The 21,536-nt window shown below is 41.4% G+C and overlaps 2 protein-coding genes across 3 annotated transcripts in view; one reads left to right on the top strand and one right to left on the bottom strand.

The window, feature by feature from the left end:
- The first annotated feature begins 1,951 nt into the window (after positions 1–1,951).
- LOC109898845 (pancreatic lipase-related protein 2) lies at positions 1,952–11,963 on the top strand. The gene is given in 13 exon segments (XM_031835002.1): positions 1,952–1,969; positions 2,114–2,146; positions 2,339–2,392; positions 2,394–2,474; positions 3,659–3,702; positions 3,704–3,768; positions 3,951–4,077; positions 4,303–4,416; positions 7,165–7,254; positions 9,764–9,874; positions 10,109–10,200; positions 10,527–10,680; positions 11,130–11,963. Coding segments are annotated over 13 exon segments (1,056 nt in total). The 3' UTR covers positions 11,203–11,963.
- A 3,569-nt stretch (positions 11,964–15,532) lies between these two features.
- Positions 15,533–21,536, bottom strand: part of hspa12a (heat shock protein 12A) — a 44,100-nt gene continuing 38,096 nt past the window's right edge. For both annotated transcript variants that reach the window (XM_020495132.2, XM_020495133.2), the window contains 2 exons: positions 20,823–20,926; positions 15,533–19,633 (listed from right to left, as the gene is read on the bottom strand). In XM_020495132.2, the coding sequence (XP_020350721.1) occupies positions 19,002–19,633; positions 20,823–20,926 (736 nt within the window). In that variant the 3' untranslated portion in view covers positions 15,533–19,001. The remainder of the gene's footprint in view (positions 19,634–20,822; positions 20,927–21,536) is intronic.

Raw genomic sequence — 21,536 nt, 5'->3', positions numbered from 1 at the left:
GTACGTGCACAGTGTACATGTCTGAGCTGGCTGTGATATCAGTTTGGTGATAACAAACAGTATGACTTATAAACGCTATACATTACTGACAAAAACATATTCTTGTCAGAATGAACCAGGTCTAACCAATTTCTAGAAGACACAATAGTATACCTGTAACATACACATGAAATAGATGACTGGGAAGGAGTAAACATTACAGTTTTATCATATTCATTCAACATATAATTCAAAAGTGATTTATTGAGCAAGTTGAGTTTTCTTCTTCACTCAGTCACTTACAAACCTTGAACAGTTCTAGCATACTTTTCCACAATCTCAACTGCTACACAACAGCAATTAGTTGTTTCTTGCTTTCTAAAGCCTGTTTATACCTGGTTGTAACATGCATATTTTGTTCTGATCTTGTCCACATTTTGATTGTGCCCAGATTTTGGACAGGTGTAGACGATTGAAAGTCGCCTTGTGGTCTGATTGTGATCAGATCTTCCCAACCACCTCTGGAGGTAGTCAGAGGCCTTGTTTACACCTTGCGCTAACATGTGCATTTTGTGATCTGATTAATATGATCCAATCACTATCTGATGAAGGTTTGTTTTGACTCGTGTCTTCACATTGTATTAAAATGTGTCTCTTATCCGTTCACTGTTTCTGCATTGTGACCAGATCAGCTAGTGCCTCCCTGTCAGCAAATTATTTGACAGATATTCTTTCAAGATTATATGAATTTATTTTAAGACAATTACTGATGCCAATGATTTTAGAGGCCAGTATAATGCTGATTTAAATGGTTTGACCATCCAGATTTGTTTACACTTGATTGATATCCGGACACAACGAGTCCCTGACTTCCTCAGGAGGTGGTCTGGAAGATCTGATCACAATCAGATAACAATGTGTCTTTTAATCATCTACACCTGTCTAAAAATATGGCGCAATCAGAATGTGTGAAAAGATCTGAGGACAAAGGGCTGAGGACAGACCTGAGGAAAAGAGCTCATCATTGGTCAAAATATCAATAAGATCACAATTAGGCAGTCTGTGTTAAACGCAGCCATGTTAGCATTGGTATAAATGGGGCTATATACTGTATCTTATAAGTGTAGACGGATCTGGACAGTGAAACCATTTAAATCATCATTATCCCACCCTATAAAATCATTGACAGGTGACGCCATTGACTTGGCATAAATATGCGTCTTTAAATAAATAAATTCATATTATTTCGAAAGTATATCAGTCAAAAAATTTGCATACAGGGAGGGACCAGAATATATTGGTCACAATGTGGACATAGTGGACGGATAAGAGACACATTTTACTACCATGTGTAGATGCAACGGCTGCAATGGCTACGTTTACACAACCAGACCATTTATTGGCAAAAGATCTGATCTGATTGGTCAAAAGAACAAGAGATAAAAACCGCAAACAACATGGGCACGATCAGAATGTGGTTAAGATCAGGACACAGGAACAATGTTAGCACCAGGTATGAAGGAGGCTTAATTGACACAACTGATTTCAACTAGGGCAAATTTCATTGGAAATCAGGGGACCAGGGGAAAGTTTCATTGGAAATGAATGTAATTCTGGTGTACCAAAATCCAATGAAGCTGTCGGTGTGATCAAAGCGTTGTTAACCCCTTTTGACTGCTGGGCTGTTGTGTTGGATTCCTATATTTCTTCTGCAGCCGCTGATACCAGAGTCGTTGGAAGGTACATATTTATTATTTTATTTTACCTTTATTTTACTAGGCAAGTCAGTTAAGAACAAATTCTTATTTACAATGACGGCCAAGGAACAGTGGGTTAACTTTCTGTACTTACAGGATTCATATAAATACATTTTTATCAAGTTTTTTTATCTACATTTGTCAAGAAAACATGAATGCAGTTGTTTGTCATTGTTTTGTTTTCTGTTTGTGGCCCTGGTTGCCCTGAGAAGACAATGGTAAAACACTTCAATGTGAGACTAAATATGCAGCGCAAGCAGATGGATGAAAAGTAGTGAATTTCAGCTTTTTTTACTGTGGGATTTTGTGAGACTGGTGGAAACAAACAACTTCTACTGTTTTTAAGTGTTAGTGAATGAATTTTTGGGGGGGACAAGGGTGACGAGAACTGGCTTATTGACATGTGCAAAGTAGGCAGTGTTCAGTTCTAGTCTGAGTGGACTACACGTTGAGTCCCTCCCAACGTGACTTGTGTACTATGCTTGATATTTTATTTTTGGGTGAGAGGGTGGTTCTCTGGATAACATCAAGGAAGTAAGCGATAGTTAACACCGGGAACAGCCGTTCCCATTGTGGGGTTGATGTCATGTTTGTGTTCTCAGACCATACTGACAGAGGAAGAGGTCAACTGCATCTGTGTGGACTGAAAGAAGGGGGGGGGGGCTGACCCTCTGCACACAGGCAGCCAATAACATCTGAGTCGTTGGCGCCCAGGTGGCCCACATGATTGACGTCTTCTGGGTAAGTACTGTCTGGACCATAGGTACTGTATACACAGGGTTGGTGTTAATTCCACAAATTCTAATTCAATTCCCTTTCCCTGTACATTTTATTCCATTCAAATTCCACTAAGTTATCGTATGGAATTGTTTTAAGATATACTGTGGATATTTTAGCTGTTTAAATTCACTTGTGTAGATATATATTTACAATTTCATCTAATATAGAATTTGTCCTTTGCTGCTATAGCCCATTGAAAGGCATTGAGTAACACGTTCCTAAACGGCAAAAGACAATCAAAGGAAGTCATAAGGTTTTGAAGTCTCTGTCCTATATCTAGGAGAAATAAGAAGGCTCACGAATTATATAAAAAAAATTGACATGTATTTGACCCCTTTAAGGGTGGGGGGCACGAAATCACTTCTATTAAGTTTTTGGTACTGGGTTAACTTCAGACGAGTACCGTGACAAAACTGAGAACACCATCGTGAGTCATGTTTTCCATAGTTGTCATATTAGTTTTTAGGTCAAACCTTTCGGGATGCCACAGACGTTTTCATGAGACCGATTTTCGCGATGTCTCCTGGTCTGACAAACAGTTCTGTAGCTCTCCCACTTTCCATCGCAGCTGTGGAAGGCTGACATGGGCGGATGCGGTGGAATGATACACAACCCATACAAAAATTGACATATCTAGCTTAAACTGATGGAATTTGATGGGGAAGTAATTATTTAAATTCGATTGACACAAGGCTGCGTCAATCCACTTTAAGCGTTCAAATCCTGCAGCAAACCTTCTATAATTGCATTATTTCCATTATATTTCTTTGCATTAGTTTAGCTGGGAAATGGAAAAATACAGAATTTCAATTCCGAAGTGACATTTTCCACCATTCTAATGTAGTCTAATTCTATAACTTTCAGATTGTTGTAGTTCTAATTGAATTCAACAAATTCTCCACTTCATAAGTGAATAAAATGTGAAATTATATTGAAATTGACCCTGACTGTCTACACGTGCACATGCCATATGTTGTTTCACAGCTCAAGAATGTTTAAACCTAAAAACATATCTATTTCTGTTGCGGCAGCATGGACGCACAACTGCAGAATAAAGGGGAATTGTCACACACAGCAAACAGAGCGTTCTCGGTTGAAAGACAGCATTATCACTCCAACGCTCACCCTAACACTTTCTGTCACATGATGTCTACTGGCAGAAGGCTAGCATGGTCCACGTTATCGGACAGTCTTGGAGCACACGCTGCTGGGGAGGTGGGCCGCGGGATCAGCAGGCTAGGACGCATCACAGGTCAGATCTTAGCTAAGCACATGTATACATCGTCATGGAGCTACGTAATGCGTTGAAACCCAGGTCCCAAGCCCCAACTCCTATTCTGAGCCATATAACCCTTGTTGAAAACGTATAGATGTAAAGTGATTGACTGATATTCTGAGTTAGAGGTTGTATGTTTGTGGGTCCTCCTCTCTCAGGGCTGGACCCAGCACAGCCCTGCTTCCAGGGCCTCATTGCCACGGTGCGCCTGGACCCCTCCGATGCCACATTTGTAGATGTCATTCACACTGACACGCTGCCCTTCATCCCTTATGTTGGTATGGGACACAATGGCTGTTTTTAAATATCAAAATAAAGTGCACTGTTTGAGTGTGACGAATACCCTGGCTTACATTTGTAGCTATGACTTATGTTCAAGAACCCAGCTCACTGTAAAACAAGAGCATAAGGCTTTATACAGTCTTGATGCGACAATGTAATTGATTTTATACAAAATATTTCTGTTCATACGAGCGGAATACAGCATAAGACTAAATCATCCTTTTTATTTCAGACAAGGGCTGTTGGCCACATTGACTTCTACCCTAACGGAGGAGAGCACATGCCTGGCTGTGACAAGAACATTGTCTCTACCATTATGGACATTGACTGCCTTTGGGAAGGGGAGAACTGACACATATTTGTACTGTGTCCTGAAATCTGTAGAATTGGGGAAAAATGCTTAAAAGGCGAAGATAGATGAGGATCAACCGCAAGGGAAAATAACTCCCGATTGCGTGATAGAAATGTACAGTGGGGCAAAAAAGTATTTAGTCAGCCACCAATTGTGCAAGTTCTCCCACTTAAAAAGATGAGAGAGGCCTGTCATTTTCATCATAGGTACACTTCAACTATGACAGACAAAATGAGGAAAAAAAATCCTGAAAATCATATTGTAGGATTTTGAATTAATTTACTTGCAAATTATGGTGGAAAATAAGTATTTGGTCACCTACAAACAAGCAAGATTTCTGGCTCTCACAGACCTGTAACTTCTTCTTTAAGAGGCTCCTCTGTCCTCCACTCGTTACCTGTATTAATGGCACCTGTTTGAACTTGTTATCAGTATAAAAGACACCTGTCCACAACCTCAAACAGTCACACTCTAAACTCCAATATGGCCAAGACCAAAGAACTGTCAAAGGACACCAGAAACAAAATTGTAGACCTGCACCAGGCTGGGAAGACGGAATCTGCAATAGGTAAGCAGCTTGGTTTGGAGAAATCAACTGTGGGAGCAATTATTAGGAAATGGAAGACATACAAGACCACTGATAATCTCCCTCGATCTGGGGCTCCACGCAAGATCTCACCCCGTGGGGTCAAAATGATCACAAGAACGGTTCGCAAAAATCCCAGAACCTCACGGGGGGACCTGGTGAATGACCTGCAAAGAGCTGGGACCAAAGTAACAAAGCCTACCATCAGTAACACACTACGCCGCCAGGGACTCAAATCCTGTAGTGTCAGACGTGTCCCCCTGCTTAAGCTAGTACATGTCCAGGCCTATCTGAAGTTTGTTAGAGAGCATTTGGATGATCCAGAAGAAGATTGGGAGAATGTCATATGGTCAGATAAAACCAAAATATAACTTTTTGGTAAAAACTCAACTCGCCGTGTTTGGAGGACAAAGAATGCTGAGTTGCATCCAAAGAACACCATACGTACTGTGAAGCATGGGGGTGGAAACATCATGCTTTGGGGCTGTTTTTCTGCAAAGGGACCAGGACGACTGATCCGTGTAAAGGAAAGAATGAATGGGGCCATATATTGTGAGGTTTTGAGTGAAAACCTCCTTCCATCAGCAAGGGCATTGAAGATGAAACGTGGCTGGGTCTTTCAGCATGACAATGATCCCAAACACACTGCCCAGGCAACGAAGGAGTGGCTTCTTAAGAAGCATTTCAAGGTCCTGGAGTGGCCTAGCCAGTCTCCAGATCTCAACTCCATAGAAAATCTTTGGAGGGAGTTGAAAGTCTGTGTTGCCCAGCAACAGCCCCAAAACATCACTGCTCTAGAGGAGATCTGCATGGAGGAATGGGCCAAAATACCAGCAACAGTGTGTGAAAACCTTGTGAAGACTTACAGAAAACGTTTAACCTCTGTCATTGCCAACAAAGGGGATATAACAAAGTATTGAGATAAACTTTTGTTATTGACTAAATACTTATTTTCCACCATAATTTGCAAATAAATTCATTAAAAATCCTACAATGTGATTTTCTGGATTTTACTTGTACCTATGATGAAAATGACAGGCCTCTCTCATATTTTTAAGCGGGGAAACTTGCACAATTGGTGGCTGACTAAATACTTTTTTGCCCCACTGTAAATGCAACTGACATGCGGCAACGTGAATGCAGTCTCCGCTAATGCCGGAACATTGCTTTTAAATTTCAAAAACACTAATGCTGAACTTCTGTGATACAGATTGAATAGAGCCAGGGGAGAAAGACTGCCCCCTCATTGAAGCTACAGAAGTTGAATGCCAACTGCAGTACTGCAGGCATTGTTAGCGGAAAACAGGATCCCGCCCCTTTACAGCGAATGGAAAAATGACAATCTTCTTAAAAAAACTAAATAAAATGATACAAATATTTGCTTCTAATAAACCAGATTAATGTCATTGAACTGATAACTTCATAATTGCACACAGAATAAGTTATACGGATCATTGAGTTGCTAATGGCAACCTGCAGTACCCCAGTTGGCCTTCAACTTGAGCTACTCAATGAGAGGTGGCATCACTGAGTTAGCCAGCAACATCACTTCATGGATTAGCTCAAACTGCACATGTTATGCTTCCATGAGACGCTATCTTAAGACTTCATTTGGCTTGAATGCGCTATTGAGTCCTCATATAGGAATGAATGGTGTCACTTGATCCATGTATGAATGGCCAAAGCCCGTCAGTGAATAGAGACCCCAATCTATTAACCAGCCGTTACAAGTTGACGTAATGTAACTTCCTATGTAGTGTAAGATTACCCACCAAGGTCAGAACTAGCATCATAGGCACTCCATGTCACAATGACTCACACATTTTCTTGTCTGGCCATCTTAAAATGTATCCCCTGGAATATTGGAATGGTACCAATGGTAAAACCATAAAGAACACCAGTTTTTTTCAATTGAACCGGTCTGGACAAATATTTTCTAAAATGGTGGCAAGCTCTGTCAGATATGTGCTGCTGCCTTGGAGGCCAGCACAGCTGAATCTTTCACTTTTGATTGTAGAGAAGAGTGGAAGATGGCACCACAGCTTTTGATCTGAAAGCGCCTGGTGCTTGCTCTATGCTGGGAGACTACAACATAGCCCATGACCTTCACCCATACCTCTCTCTGCTTTGCTCCCTTTGTTATTGTGAACGACACGTGCAATGTTGTTGCCTGCAACCATCTCTGATCCCACAAGTACTACAATGACAGACTCGTAAACCCCGAAGGCTTTACAGGATACAGGTTTAGACTCCGTAACTGTTTTCTTTATTTGGGTTTGAAAGTCTTCCCCGACTTACTGGGGTTGCACTGAGTTGTTAGGGGGCCAAGGCTGGGTGGCTGTCCTCCATTAACAAACTACCCTAGGCTATTGCATGGGATGGGGAGGCGCATCGCTGGCTGCAAAGACTGTCCTGGGGGGGGGGGGGGGGGGGGGTGCACGCACCTGTTGTACATGACATTGATATGGCTGTGAACTGTTTCTATGGTTTTAGAAGTTGATTTGCCGGGATTGGGTTCAGCGAAGACTGTAGCAGACGGGCGTCCCCCATGATTTCTATGGGAGGGAATGCAGCTGTCCATGTTAATGGCAGTTTATCCCTGCTTTGGATCGCATCCCAATCGAACATCCCCGGGAGTATTCATTCGGAAATATTCAGATCCCTTGACTTTTTCCACATTTTGTTACGTTACTGCCTCATTTTAAAATGGATAAAAAATTAAAAATCATTAAGCTACGCAATACCCCATAAAGACCTTGCGATAACAGGTTTTTAGACATTTTTACAAATGTATTAAAAATTTAAAAAACATAAATACCTTTTTTACATAAGTATTTAGACCCTTAGTTATGTGACTCGAAATTGAGCTCCGGTGCATCCTGTTTCCATCTATCATCCTTGAGATGTTTCTACAACTTGATTGTAGTCCTACTTTGGTAAATTCAATTGATTGGACATTATTTGGAATGGCACAAACCTGTCTATATAAGGTCCCACAGTTGACAGTGCATGTCAGAGCAAAAACCAAGCCTTGAGGTCGAAGGAATTGTCCGTAGAGCTCTGAGACAGGATTGTGTCCAGGCACAGATCTTCTGCATTGAAGGTCCCCAAGAACACAGTGGCCTCCATCATTCTTAAATGGAAGAAGTTTGGAACCACCAAGACTCTTCCTAGAGCTGGCCGCCTGGCCAAACTGAGCAATCAGGGGAGAAGGACCTTGGTCAGGGAGGTGACCAAGAACCTGATTGTCACTCTGACAGAGCTCCAGAGTTCCTCTGTGGAGATTGGAGAACCTTCCAGAAGGACAACCATCTCTGCAGCACTTCACCAATCAGGCTTTTATGGTAGAGTGGCCAGATGGAAGTCACTCCTCAGTAAAAGGGACATGACAGACCTCATGGGCTCTCAGACTATGAGAAAAAAGATTCTATGGTCTGATGAAATCAAGATTGAACTCTTTGCCCTGAATGTCAAGCGTCACGTCTGGAGGAAACCTGGCACCATCCCTACAATGAAGCGTCGTGGCAGCATCATGTTGAGCGCTCAGGACCTCAGACTGGGGTGAAGGTTCACCTTCCAACAGGACAATGACCCTAAGCACACAGCCAAGACAACGCAGGATTAGCTTCGGGAAAAGTCTCTCAATTTCCTTGAGTGGCCCTGCCAGAGCTTGGACTTGAACCTGATCAAACATCCCTGGAGAGACCTGAAAATAGTTGTGCAGCGACGCTCCCTATCCAAACTGACAGAGCTTGCAGGGATCTGCAGAGAAGAATGGGAGAAACTCTCCAAATACAGGTGTGCCAAGCTTGAAGCATCATACCCAAAAAGACTTGAGGCTGTAATCGCTGCCAAAGGTTCTTCAACAAAGTACTGAGTAAAGGGTCTTAATACCTGTAAATGTGATATTTCTGTTTTTGTTTTAATAAATGTGCAAACATTTCTAAACCTGTTACTGCTTTGTCATTATGGGGTATTGTGGCAGATTGATGGGGGGAGGACAATTTTTAATCCATTTTCGAATAAGGCTGTAAAGTAACAATGTGGAAAAAGTCAAGGAGTCTGAATACTTTCTGAAGGCACTGTATGAGTATGTCCCAATAGATGCCGACCGACGCCTCGTTGTTCACGTCGTAAAAGCCCTTGGGTGTTATTCCTTTGCCCTGTTGACAGCCAAACTCTGCTGTTCCCACAACTATAAACTGGTGTCATCCTGAACTACATATTTATAGGGTGGCGATCTAAGACGCATTAAAAGTTGGGAGGAGCTATGCGTGTGTTCCCCATACTTCGGGTACTCAAAGCCATGGCTGAGAAACGATGAGTACTCACAGATTGCTTTGGCGTAAAAGAGGAGGAAAGCGTTGGGTCATAAATTACAAGATCCCTTAACATTTCACCTTGAGCAGAATATTAACTGTAGCGGACTGACTCATAATCAAACGTGCAAAATGAGCTAACCAATTATTTTATAGCCTGTCCTTTTGCATTTTCGTGAATGGCCAAAAAAATGGCAATTGTGGATAAATACGTACTAAGCTTTAATCTTTACTTTCAAACTAAAATGCCTCAATTGAATGTCTCCCAGTACAAAAATCTACACATTCTTGTTTCTATACCTTGCCATACATATATGGTCATATTCTATATTCGGGTCCCTCGGCCCTATCAAATCCACTGTCTAACATCAGTGTTTTCACCTGATTCTGTAATTTGTATTTATTTTAATGGTTTGAGTTTACCATGTGCAGACAATATGCATGGCCCACTATGGGTCACTATGCTGACAAATTCCCCGTTCCCAGTGGCCAATCCAAGATTAAGTTCTACCTGAACACTGGAGATGCGGTGCCTTTTGCCAAGTAAGTGGCCTTTCCCTGGCTTTACTTGGGCATCAGATAACCCTCCGCTTTACTCTGTGAAAATACCTTCTCACACCTCTATTAAATAGGCATGGTTATTTACACTATTTAGCACATGTTCCAGTGGCTCAAATAATGCATGAACAATGATTTACTATATACTGTACTAAGTTTTAGTTTTTTCCCCATGTATTCAAATTCCACGGTATCGCTACAAAGCAAATGTATCCACAGATCCCTGCCGGGGATAATGAACATAGCGCTGTATGGAGAGCATGGCAACACACATGCCAGTATCAGGCACACTTCTGATGTGGGGCAGCAGGGTAGCCTAGTGGTTAGAGCATTGGACTAGTAACCGGAAGGTTGCAATTTGTTCTTAACTGACTTGCCTAGTTAAATAAAGGTAAAATAAAATTTAAAAATGAAGTAGTTTATAGATGAGTTGAGATCATGTAATGTCACACACATTTAAAAATGTTACATTGTTCTACTTGTAATTGTCACATCATAGTCCATAAAATAATTTGAACCTCTGAAGGCTGAACTTGAATCACAGATCAATTGACAGGACAACTGACTGATCCTGCCCTAAACTAAACTTACTCAAGGAATGAACATTTTCTGTTCTTTCCTAAAGTGGCCTCCTGAGTCCTGGTAAAACCCTACGAGCTCTTCATCCATGCTGAGACTTACATTGGCGAGGTGACTCAGGTGAAGTTCCTCTGGAACAACCACATCAACCTCATGCTTCCCAAGTTTGGTGCCCACAAGATTGAGCTGCTGCGAGGGAAGAATGGGAAATCGTAAATCCGTCTGCCCTGCCAGTCCCACTTGTGTGGCAGCAGTCTGCGCCTCGGGACAAATGAGGGCGTTCTGTTAATGCTAGCCGTATGCCCCTAGTGCCAAATATGGGCTCCTGAGGCTTCAGACTCAGCCCTAACAAAACTAGTACTGCGATAGGATTTACTGCCTTTGCGCCACTTTACCAACGTTTGTGTTAACTTTGTTTGGAGTGTAAACCTATGATGGGATGAACACATTAAATAACACGCTGTTTGTAATGTATTTATTGTGCACCAGCTAACATGGACGGTAGCCTCCTAATATATAACAAGTTATAATTTTGAGAAAAAAAGCAGCTCTCTGAAAGATGTATGCTCTGTAAAACCCTAGAGGGCAGTGTAGGACCGTCATCTGTGATAAACATTCGTCCATTCATGTTCCACTGGCTCACCATATCTCTCTGTTGCAGTTTTTTGTTCTGTGGAAACGAGATGGTGCGTGAGATGGTGCTTCAGACCCTTAAACCATGCGGACCTGAGTGAAGCACAACATGACATCCTGTACTTTTCAATGAAGTTACAGCATCTTTAGTTGTTTCTACAGTTGGGTACGGCAGCTGCAGTGAAATACATCTACACAATGAAGCATTGCAGCAACATGAGTGGAAGAAAAAGGACAGACATATATCTCGACCTGTTCAAGGACAAAGTAATCCTTAGAATGGCAAAAAAAAAAAATGTATAAGCTATCATAGGAAAGAATATGCAGAGTCAGGTTGAAATCCTGACTTTGTGTGTTCGCATCATGCCTACAGGAAGAAAGTTCTGCGTCTCTTTATTTGTCTAAATGTTGAAAGACTGGGGGCTGCATTTGTGCAAACAAAAATCTACACTAAATTACACGTTAGTATCATGTCGCTCCTTTTCCCATTTAGACAAAAAGTGCAGCCAGCCAGAAAGTCTGCCTAATGTGTCATACGTGTATTTCCAAGAGGCCTAGTGTCTTCACAGCTCTCATTAACGTGTCCCTGGCCTTTCACCAGCTTAGCAAATCCTGATTGGGTCTCATTGTTTTGTCTTCATTTATTTGAATACCCACCCTGTGATTACGGCTGGGGAAAATACAGCATTAAAAGGCAAGCTGCCATTTTCATCAGAACGCTAACAAAGTGCATTTGTATGCGGTGACTAAACAGAGTCGAGCCATCAGCACTCACACAATACCAATCAGAACAATCCGTAGAGCCACAGCCCCGAGAATGACTACATTATGGTATTAAACATAGCATTGAATATGGGGCTAAGGCGTGGGGGGGGGGGGGGGGGGGGAATGCTTGTGTCTTCAAATCCGCCCTAGACATCCGTCACTGTCTATCTTTTCGATTTCTTTTTAATAGGCTCATTGAATGCAGAGGCTAATGACAAAATAGCTAGCTAATTCCAGTAATTATGTCTGTTTGCCTGAGGGAATTTGTGGATGACAGTGTTTCATTTTGATCAGTGCTCCCAGGGCTCTGGGGGTGGCTTTGTAGCTAACAAAGCACACACAGGTCAAGCATTAGCAAGGTATACTTAAAACAGGGGAAAACACGACAGATGACAGAGAACAGATTTTTCCATGTGTCTGCAGTTATATAATTGGATGTGTATACAAAAGGATGCTACCATATGAATGACAGAGAGAGGTTTTGGTAACTTTGAATTAGGTAATGGTTGGATGAGATAATGGCTTGGTTGGACTCCTTGAATACCAATCTTCAAAATCATTGCTTAGCAAAAACCTGATTGTATTTGTGTTTCCTTTATATGGTTGGGATGTGGTTTATCTAGATTATCATAGACTGATAAAGAGATTAGGATGTTTCCTGGCAAATGGAAAAAGCTCACCAGAATCATTTTGTAGCTGTACCTGTTCTAAACATACTAGGACTACTCCGTAGTGGGTAAGGCCTCCTCAAACTGAAGTTGGTTCCCCCACATTAGGAACAAAGGGTTGCTGGTCTGACTTTACTATGCCATGACTTTACTAGAACATCTAACAGTTATTTATATAAAACCCGCACTCAAAAAATACACACGTGCAGTCGCATGTTCAGTCAGCCATCCAGTCCAATAAAACTGTCTTGACTCTTTCCAACACTGGATTCTGTTGTTGGAATATATTACAGTAAGGAGTGCCATTCCTCTCATGTACACAATTTGTTTGTATGTATGTGCCTGTGTATATGTGTGTGTGCAGCACAGGTGGCTGGTGGCACCTTCATTGGGGAGGACTGGCTAAATTTAATTAATGGAATTAATTATTAATGAGATGGTATCAAACACATGCAGTCTCCTATGGTGTGCAGGTACGTTTGTGTGTGGAGGGATGTTACCCAAACAGACCTCTCATCAACATGCAGTGACACTCATCTCATAGATAAGGGTGTCTGCTGAGCAAACAAATACTAATTAAATCAAATGATGGCTAGGTAACCTGACAGAGGGGGGAACGGCCCAGCAGCACAAACTGGAATGGAATGGAATGAAAACGTGTGAAGAACTGTGAGACTTCAGGCATGAACATCAACCGCAACATCACGCTGGAATGAAAACATGTTGAGCTCCAAGCTCCAAATCTCACTGCTTTCCTGACAGAATATATGAGTGTGTGAATGTGTGGGAGGGATCAAACCAGCAACTCAAGGGCCTACTTTGAGAGTTTCCCCTTGAAATTGCCGTAGCAACTGCCCTACTTTCCAGCCATTTTGGAGATAACCAGTGCACCTATCCTATCCTTCACCCTACCCATCCCCCTCTCACACATCCAACAACTAAAAACAACCTTGCCCTGTGTGGGGTTGAGAGCCTCTCCACAAACACTCCTGTTAGAATAACACACTCGCTCCTAAATGCACACAGTGGTTGAATAAGAAGTGTTTAGTTTCATATTCAGCTTGTTGGATCATTAGCGAGGGCGCTTGAGGCTAACTACAATTTAGCAGTGGACTTTTTAATCTGCAAGCTGAGTAGAGCAAGGGTTCCCAAACATTTTGGGCCCGGGGACCCCTTTTGTGATAGAAAATTCATCAGGGAAACCCACATAATCAGAACACAACAAAATGGCATACAATGAGTTTTGCTATGACTTTGGCAGTGCATAGCCTGACGAACCATGTCTTGGGCCCTGGGAAGAAACATTTTAAAGGCCCATGGCATTGGAGAGAAAATTTAGCAATTTTCAAGCACATTTACTGCAATTCTACAATTTGTTTAATGGGGCAGAGATATTTTTTGTTGTTGCAGCTTTAAAGCTAATATCCTGCAATTCTACACATTTTGCCATAAGGCAGAGAGAACTTTGCAGTTTTATTGTGTTGATAAATTACACCCACAATTTATTCCACGGATCCATTGGCCAAAATTCCTTTCATCTGTTGTTGGTAATATTCATATAAAAAAAATGAAATGCAGTACTTCTGCAGACCCCACTTTGAGAACCCCTGGAGTAGAGAATAGCACATTGAGGTTGGTTTGAAGCATGTGCTTATTTCGCAACCTCTGTTATTAAACCTGGGATTTTTAAAAAGAAAAATCCTCGCTGTACTATATGAGTACAACTGAACACAAGGCACTCCAAAGCCATTAGGCCTAATAGGTACCGGCAGTTATGAACCCATGTCTCCATAACGTCACAACTCGACACAGCACACATCAATGAGTCTTGAATTTCAGCAACAACAAAAAACAGCTGGAGCTTACTTTGGATCTACTGTTCTTTCTCCTAATACACTGTTCTGGCCCGGGTGGAGAGATCAGAAACAGACGAGCAGCAAAGTTTGAAATAATTTAGAGCTGTCGTTATCATAGAGATATAGACCACTGAGTTAGTGGAGGCTGCTGAGGGGAGAACGGCTCATGATAATGACCAGAAAGGAGCAAATGGAATGGCATCAAACACATAGAAACCATGTGTTTGATGTATTTGATACCATTCCACTGATTCCGCTCCAGTCATTACCACGAGCCCTGTTCTTCCCAATTAAGGTGCCACCAACCTCCTGTGCACTGAGTTGGAATCGTCCGTTGCGAAAACACCAAAAACAAGTCACAGGTGGTGAAGCAGGGTATCACTACTGCATAGCACTGTACTAGTTATCCCATCATTTCAATGCTGTGTTACGTAGTCTCAGGTACTGTAGTTTCAACACATGTTGGTAAGACTTTATTTGGATATTCCATCTATTAACCTTAACCCTAGCCCTAACATTTACCCTTATCCTAACCCTGAACTTAACCCTTACCCTAACCCTTATTCTAAACCTAACCCTAACCATAACCGTTTCATGCAGTTGCTTATCAACAGATAGTTTGTTGATGCTATGACCATGTAGAGCATCTACAGATGGAGTATCCGGAGTACCCAGATAAAGTGTGACCAAAATATCCACTGGAGAGCAGTGTTGCTTTTCTGATATTCTTATTCTCGGCTCCTACTGAGCCCGAGGGCACAGACCCAAATTGGTCACACCCATATACAAATCTGTGGCTGCTTTGGATATACCTCATCAAATTGTGCTAACACTGAATAGAACACATGGAAAAATATGAATTAGCTTGAATTGGGTTTCCAAACTTTGATTTTATTGCACAATACATTGTAGCTGTTGTTTCCAATATTAGTGATAAAACAGCAGTGACTGTTTATAGCCACTGCACTGGCACCTTGCCATCTTGGCCTAAATAAAACATGCAAATTATAAATAAGGTAATTAAAAAGTATGATATAGTCTGTTTCCTTCTTCCCCAGTTACTTTTATTGATGTGATCTTTTTGATGATGCGTGTGTAGCATGTCATGAAACCAGCAAAGAACAACGACAGGTAGTCAGATATTCTTTGAAATACACATTTTATTGGATGACAGTTTGGCTGTGAATACTTGGCATTGAAATACAACTCATTTGAGTGAAAATAGTAAGAGCAGGAAACTTGTAACTCAACAGTAGAAAAATCACATGTGCGTAAACCCAAGGATAAACTGAAAAAGGTATGATTTGTGAAACATTTAAGAGTGGCAATTTTGGTTGAATAGTGAAGTAATTTGTTCTACAGCGAGCATAGAATCAAGTAGCAGTGAACTTTCATGTCCTGTAATATTGTAAGTTCTAGATAAAGAGTTAAGCACTTTCTGTCGTAGTATGCAGAAGCTAGCTAAACTGATGCTCCTTAACTGTCTCCACCCACCCATTCAATTACAGGTTAATAAATGACACTTCATAGAATTTGAAAAATTTACTCTCTTTAAGGTGCCAAGTGTCATATTCTGCTGCGTTATAAACTCAATACGATGCAAACTTCAGCTAAACATGTCTTCATACAATTCGGACTCAGCTTTGAATATAAACCCGCTACATACAGTATATTGTGCATTACATAATACTGAAGGTGGCACGAAATACATGGTATTTATCAAAGTAGCAATACATTAAAGAAACAAATGCTGTGTTTTTCTTTCCTTCAACTCAATAGTCATCCATCGACCTCCGTGAGGATGAGGAAAGGGTTGATAGATTAACCTGTTACTAGTTGTTAGGATGGAGATTGAGCAGATCTGCTGTGATAACAGTGTGCGAGATGATTGACTTGGGACATGCCATGAACATGTCAAAACATTTCCTTTGCAGTTAATTATTCATTTGTCATTACATCTAGAGTTGAAAAGGCCACGCTTTTTCTCCACACGTGGTGGTGTAACATTATCACCATACCTAACCCTCAAACCTAAAAAAAAAAAGTGTGGTTACATATTGTTTTCTCCTCATTCGTAAAGATTTAATCATGCAAAACGTGCATTGCAGGAGAGTGCCAAAGGCAGCATCAGGGATCAAAGCTTGTGCACTTTTTCCACGTCAACAAGTCAAGGGAGACCAACTTAAATTCACAGAGTTTTTCTGTGAGAATCTACCTTACATTAGTTTTAAATCCTCAGTGTAGGGTTCTCAGAGAGGAACACTGCTGGAAGACCATAAACATTATTTTAAGGTTATCATGCATCGCCTGCGTTATACCGTGTTACCAACCACTCAAATTGAGTGCATCTGCAAACAACAGCTATTGTAGGAAACAAAATCAATTTAAATCCAAACTAGTGAGTAATATACTACCTCTGTCTTGAATCAAGACTAGGAACATGAATTGTGTCTATATGCTGAATAGTTTTGACATCACATCTTATGTTAGGCATTCATTTGGGTAAATGATTGTATGTTGGGCCATAAACTTGTTTTCTTCTCCAGTGTAAAGCTATTTATTGTAGCTATATATGTTTAAATATGAAGTTGTTTTTTATTGCGTTGTTTCCTTCCATCAATACTTGATTTAGGGGATAATACTTTCAACAGCAGCATCCTTGAAACAAATTTAAAATGGAAGCACGGCACAAAAATGTAAATTGTTGAGTTAAATTGTGGTAAGGAACAATACCTTGCAATTGTAAGGTTTTATTGCTCTTGTATTACATTTGTTGGGGAAGAAAGATAATGATTTGAAACTGTCATTTTATATTATTTGCAGGGTGGTTGAGGTATAGTTTCAGTTGACCTGGTGTCTGTCAGTATGATTTGCCAATTACTGTAGTTAGAAAGACCCCAACAAATATTTGCTATTGATATTTTGAATACAGGTTTTTCAAAAGCCGAATTGGGACAGTTATTTTTATTGTAAACATTTACCTAAATACAAATAGAATAGCTACAAAGCAAACACAAATATTTGCCCAACCCAAAGAAACTCCATGTTCCATAACAAGAACCACTCATGTTTTAAGGAAAGGTATTCAAGGTCTCTTTCAATGCTCACTTTCACTCATTGTCGATGAACGCGGCATTCAAATTCTGCCTCGACTCACATGCTATGGCTGGTGAGAATAATGGGAAAAAGGTGTCTTTGCGAAAGCATACATACTCTCGGTTCTAAAGCTGCTAAAATCATAACGCTAAAAATCTGTACAATATTTAAATACTGTATTTACAGAAATAAACATATTTTCAATTTCATCTTTCCTTTTCAACGGCCGACACAATCTCCTGGATTTCAGATATTCAAGAAGGAAAATCAGGGTATTTTTGTCCTCTGTCGTCTCATAAGCATAACAAATGAAGGCAACCACAAAGCACATCGCAATGGCTATATTCAAATCAGTTTGCCGGTTCAGCTAGCAGCATTGTCAACTCTGCCACTTTTCACATTCTCGGATTTATATTTTGTTGTGGATCAGCGCAACATGTTAAAACAGTGAGGTGGATTTTTACATTGTTTGTAAGAAATGATAGAACGTCTTGACAATCAAGCCTGACGTCTAAACAGCTAGTTGTTAGTCTCTCTATATTTCTAACACATAGATTTGTTTGCAGTGCTGAATAAGCCACATTTAGAAGCCAACCTTTGCCTTAAACAGATATTGTTGACAGGATAGGAGACCATCTGCTTACATTTGACCAAAAATGAACTGAGTTTCCATGACTTCAAATGTATTTTAAAAGCTAATGCACCAAGTTTGTTTTCATAAGGTAATATAACTCCTTTCTATGGCATCTCATGCCTAACCACAGGAGACGGTAGAGATAAATACAGATTTGAAAGCTATCCTGTGAAGTTTAACTGATCAAGTGAAGTGTTTTTGTTGGAGAACCACTGCCTTCCCTCATCTCAGGTGCTCTCCAACCCTGACTCAATAAAACTCTGGTCTGATGAGTAGAATAAGCATCTGAATGATACTTTCTAAATGTTGTTCAAGGAAACCCCAGGAGTTCGGTTTAAATGCCTAATGGTCATAGCAGTTATGAAAATTTGGTCCCATGAGCGAGGGTTGGAGAGGACATAGGTTTGTGGAGCATTGTGTCATAGCATAGTGTTGTAGCTGTAAGAGCTGCAAGATAGGGGGTACTACAGTATCAACCTACCATGACCTAACACAGCTACAGCACACAACCACAGATAACACACAATGGACCTGAAACAAGGCTGTACGTATCAATAGCAATATATGCCAATAGTACAAAGCTGTGTTGCATCTCTGTACATACTCCAATCTAAACATCTCTAGAGCAGAGCACATCAATATAGCCTGCACTTAAGACTAGATACACAGATGGTACACAGGGATAAAACCTGAGTGCTAGTTTGTTTCTGACCAAGGAGTCAGCTAAAGCAGAAACAAACTAGCACTCATGCTAATCTGAACAGGCCCAAAGATCAATATACTGCTACATTCTAGCCACTGTCCCTTGGCTCATTGTGTGTGTGCTGCTGGAGGTTTCACATCCTATGACCCTTTGACCTTATTGCTCCATTTCACCCTATTTACTGACTGAGGAAGTCGATGCTAGCCTTGACGGTACGCGAAGTGGCTACATCCACCGCCATGGCCCGGATCTCCGTGTCCCCAAACTGCATGAGCGTCTGGATCTCACGGCGCAGGACGGTGCTCTCCGTACCGGTCACATCCAGCCGCAGCGTGCCGCACTTCCTCACGCCCAGCTCGCTGATGAAGCCCACGCCTTCCTTCTCCGAGCAGTAGATGTGGATAACGATGACCTGCTGGCTGGGCTTGGCGGGCGTGTAGCTACGCTTCACCGTCTCTCCCAGGGCCACGGACTGATCGCAGGTGATGAAGGTGTCGAAGACGTCTGTGCACCAGCGCGTGCCGTCCTTCACCAGCATCTTGTCGGGCGGGTGCTTGCCCTCCACGTAGCGGTTGAGGACGCCCACGCCGTAGGTGAGGGGCGAGCGGCGCACCTTGATGATGCTGGGGTCCAGGCCGAAGAGAACGGCCCCCTTGAGGATGGTGAGGCCCACATCGTGGGGGATGATGATGCGGCTGCGTCCTTGCAGCATGTTCTGTACCGCCTGCTGCAGCAGGGGCGACTCAGCGAAGCCGCCCACTAGGAACAGGAACTTGATATCAGACACCTCCGGCTTCTCAAAGAGATCAGCTGAGATGGAAAGAGTTGTTATTCAACTAGAGTTTTACTCTATAGTATGTGAAGCATTAATACAATTTCAGTTTTCTGCAGGCAATAGCATAGCATGTGTTATGCCAGAGGACAACATTTCCTGTTTGAGCCCCAGTGTTATCAGACAGTTCATTAGACTCCAAGCAGACCATGCTAAAGTAATGTGACCCACTTCTTACTCTCTGTCCAAAAACACTTCATGCATAATTTAAGTAGGTTGGTTTATTTTGGGTGGGACTACTGGGAAGACTGCTCACTGTACAGTGAGAGGAAACCTTGGGATGCAGTGTGCACTCCCCAGAAATCTCTTCTGGGATCTCAAATCCTTGAGTTGAGAATGGGATGGGAATGCTTTCAATTCAGCCTGGGTGGAGTGCCAACCTGGACTCAGTGGTAGACGTAACATAATAAATGTAAATCTGGGACACTGCAATTAGTATGATATGTTATGTTTCATATGGTATGTATACATTTGTGAATGTCCATCATCCATTATGTATAATATGTCACGAATTACAATTTGTATATGTTACGAATTACAAATTGTTTGATATATCATGAATTGGAATTTGTACAATATATTATGAATTGCAATTTGTATAATATGTTACAAATTTGAAATATATATTAGATACAAACTCATATTTGTTGTGGCTAACGTTAGCTAGTCTAGGGGTTAAGGTTAGGATTTCTGTGATGAGATTCGAACACACAACCTTTGGGTTGCTAGTTCACATTATACATCAACCCATCTACCCCGACCAACCACCCTACTTTCATTTTTGCCTTAAGTAACATTATTTTATATGTAACCATACCAAATGTAACATATCATACGAATTTACTATGTAACGTCTAGTCTGAGACCAGGCTGGGCATGCTCACATACAGTATGGTGATGAATACAATCCAATCTGAAAACATAATCATGCTGATGCTTTATTCATCTTGGTCAGTTGAGCTTTGTCACTTTGTCAAGACAGCAGCAGGGCCAACAGCTGAACATTATATAGGATGCAGTATTGCTACACCTAAGGTTTGGCTTCCTAATATAGAATGACAACAGGCAATATCTTTCAGATACTACCAGTACACTGTATATGTGTGTCCGTACTAAGAAGTCCCTTTAAGAAAATAGTTTTTAAAATTAGTAATAGTGGCTACTTACTGAGGTGCTGAATGATGTGATCTATGGTGGGCTTGAAGAGGGCGTTCATGGCATCAGGGTTCATTCTCAGCATGCCCTGGGAGGACCACTTCACAAAGTCCACACTGCAGAGAGAAGAGAGGACAGATAAGCATGCCATTATTGACGCTGCTCTGATTACCAGTAGATTTTGTAGGCTACCGTATAAGCACTGTTACAATACACTCCGAACCAGACTTCCTCCTTCGTCAGTAGGTGGCCTATAATGACTTTAGGACATGTAAAAAACGAAACAAAAAGATTTACAGTCTGAATGAATATAATGAAATCCCTGTATCTTTCACGAATGTTTACCCATTGTGTTTCTTGGTAAATTATATGTATGGAGATTTAACACATGTACATAGGAATACATGTACTGTAGGAGAACAATAGATAAGTAGTGCCTGCCTCCATGCAATAGCTCTCATGAGACCACTGTTTTTCTACATGTACTGTATACTCACCCCCTCAGTGTTTGTATTGTAACAGATCTTATAGGAGTGTATAGAATCCATCTGGTATCTTTTGAGAATTCTCCTAGATGTGAGTGTGTGCTTGCCAGTGATCTCTCTATTTCACAGAAAGGCTATTGCGGCACAGTGAGACATCCTAAATGATTTACAGTTATGACTATGAGTCAGAGGACCCGCAGGGCCCCTGGAGGCTCAGGTTTCTGGCGTCTGAATGTCTTTA

Source organism: Oncorhynchus kisutch, linkage group LG11 (genome assembly GCF_002021735.2).
Source record: "Oncorhynchus kisutch isolate 150728-3 linkage group LG11, Okis_V2, whole genome shotgun sequence".
Taxonomy (NCBI): Eukaryota; Metazoa; Chordata; class Actinopteri; order Salmoniformes; family Salmonidae; genus Oncorhynchus; species Oncorhynchus kisutch.
The sequence above is the reverse complement of the archived record's forward strand: the minus strand, read 5'-3'. Positions and strand labels throughout refer to the sequence as shown.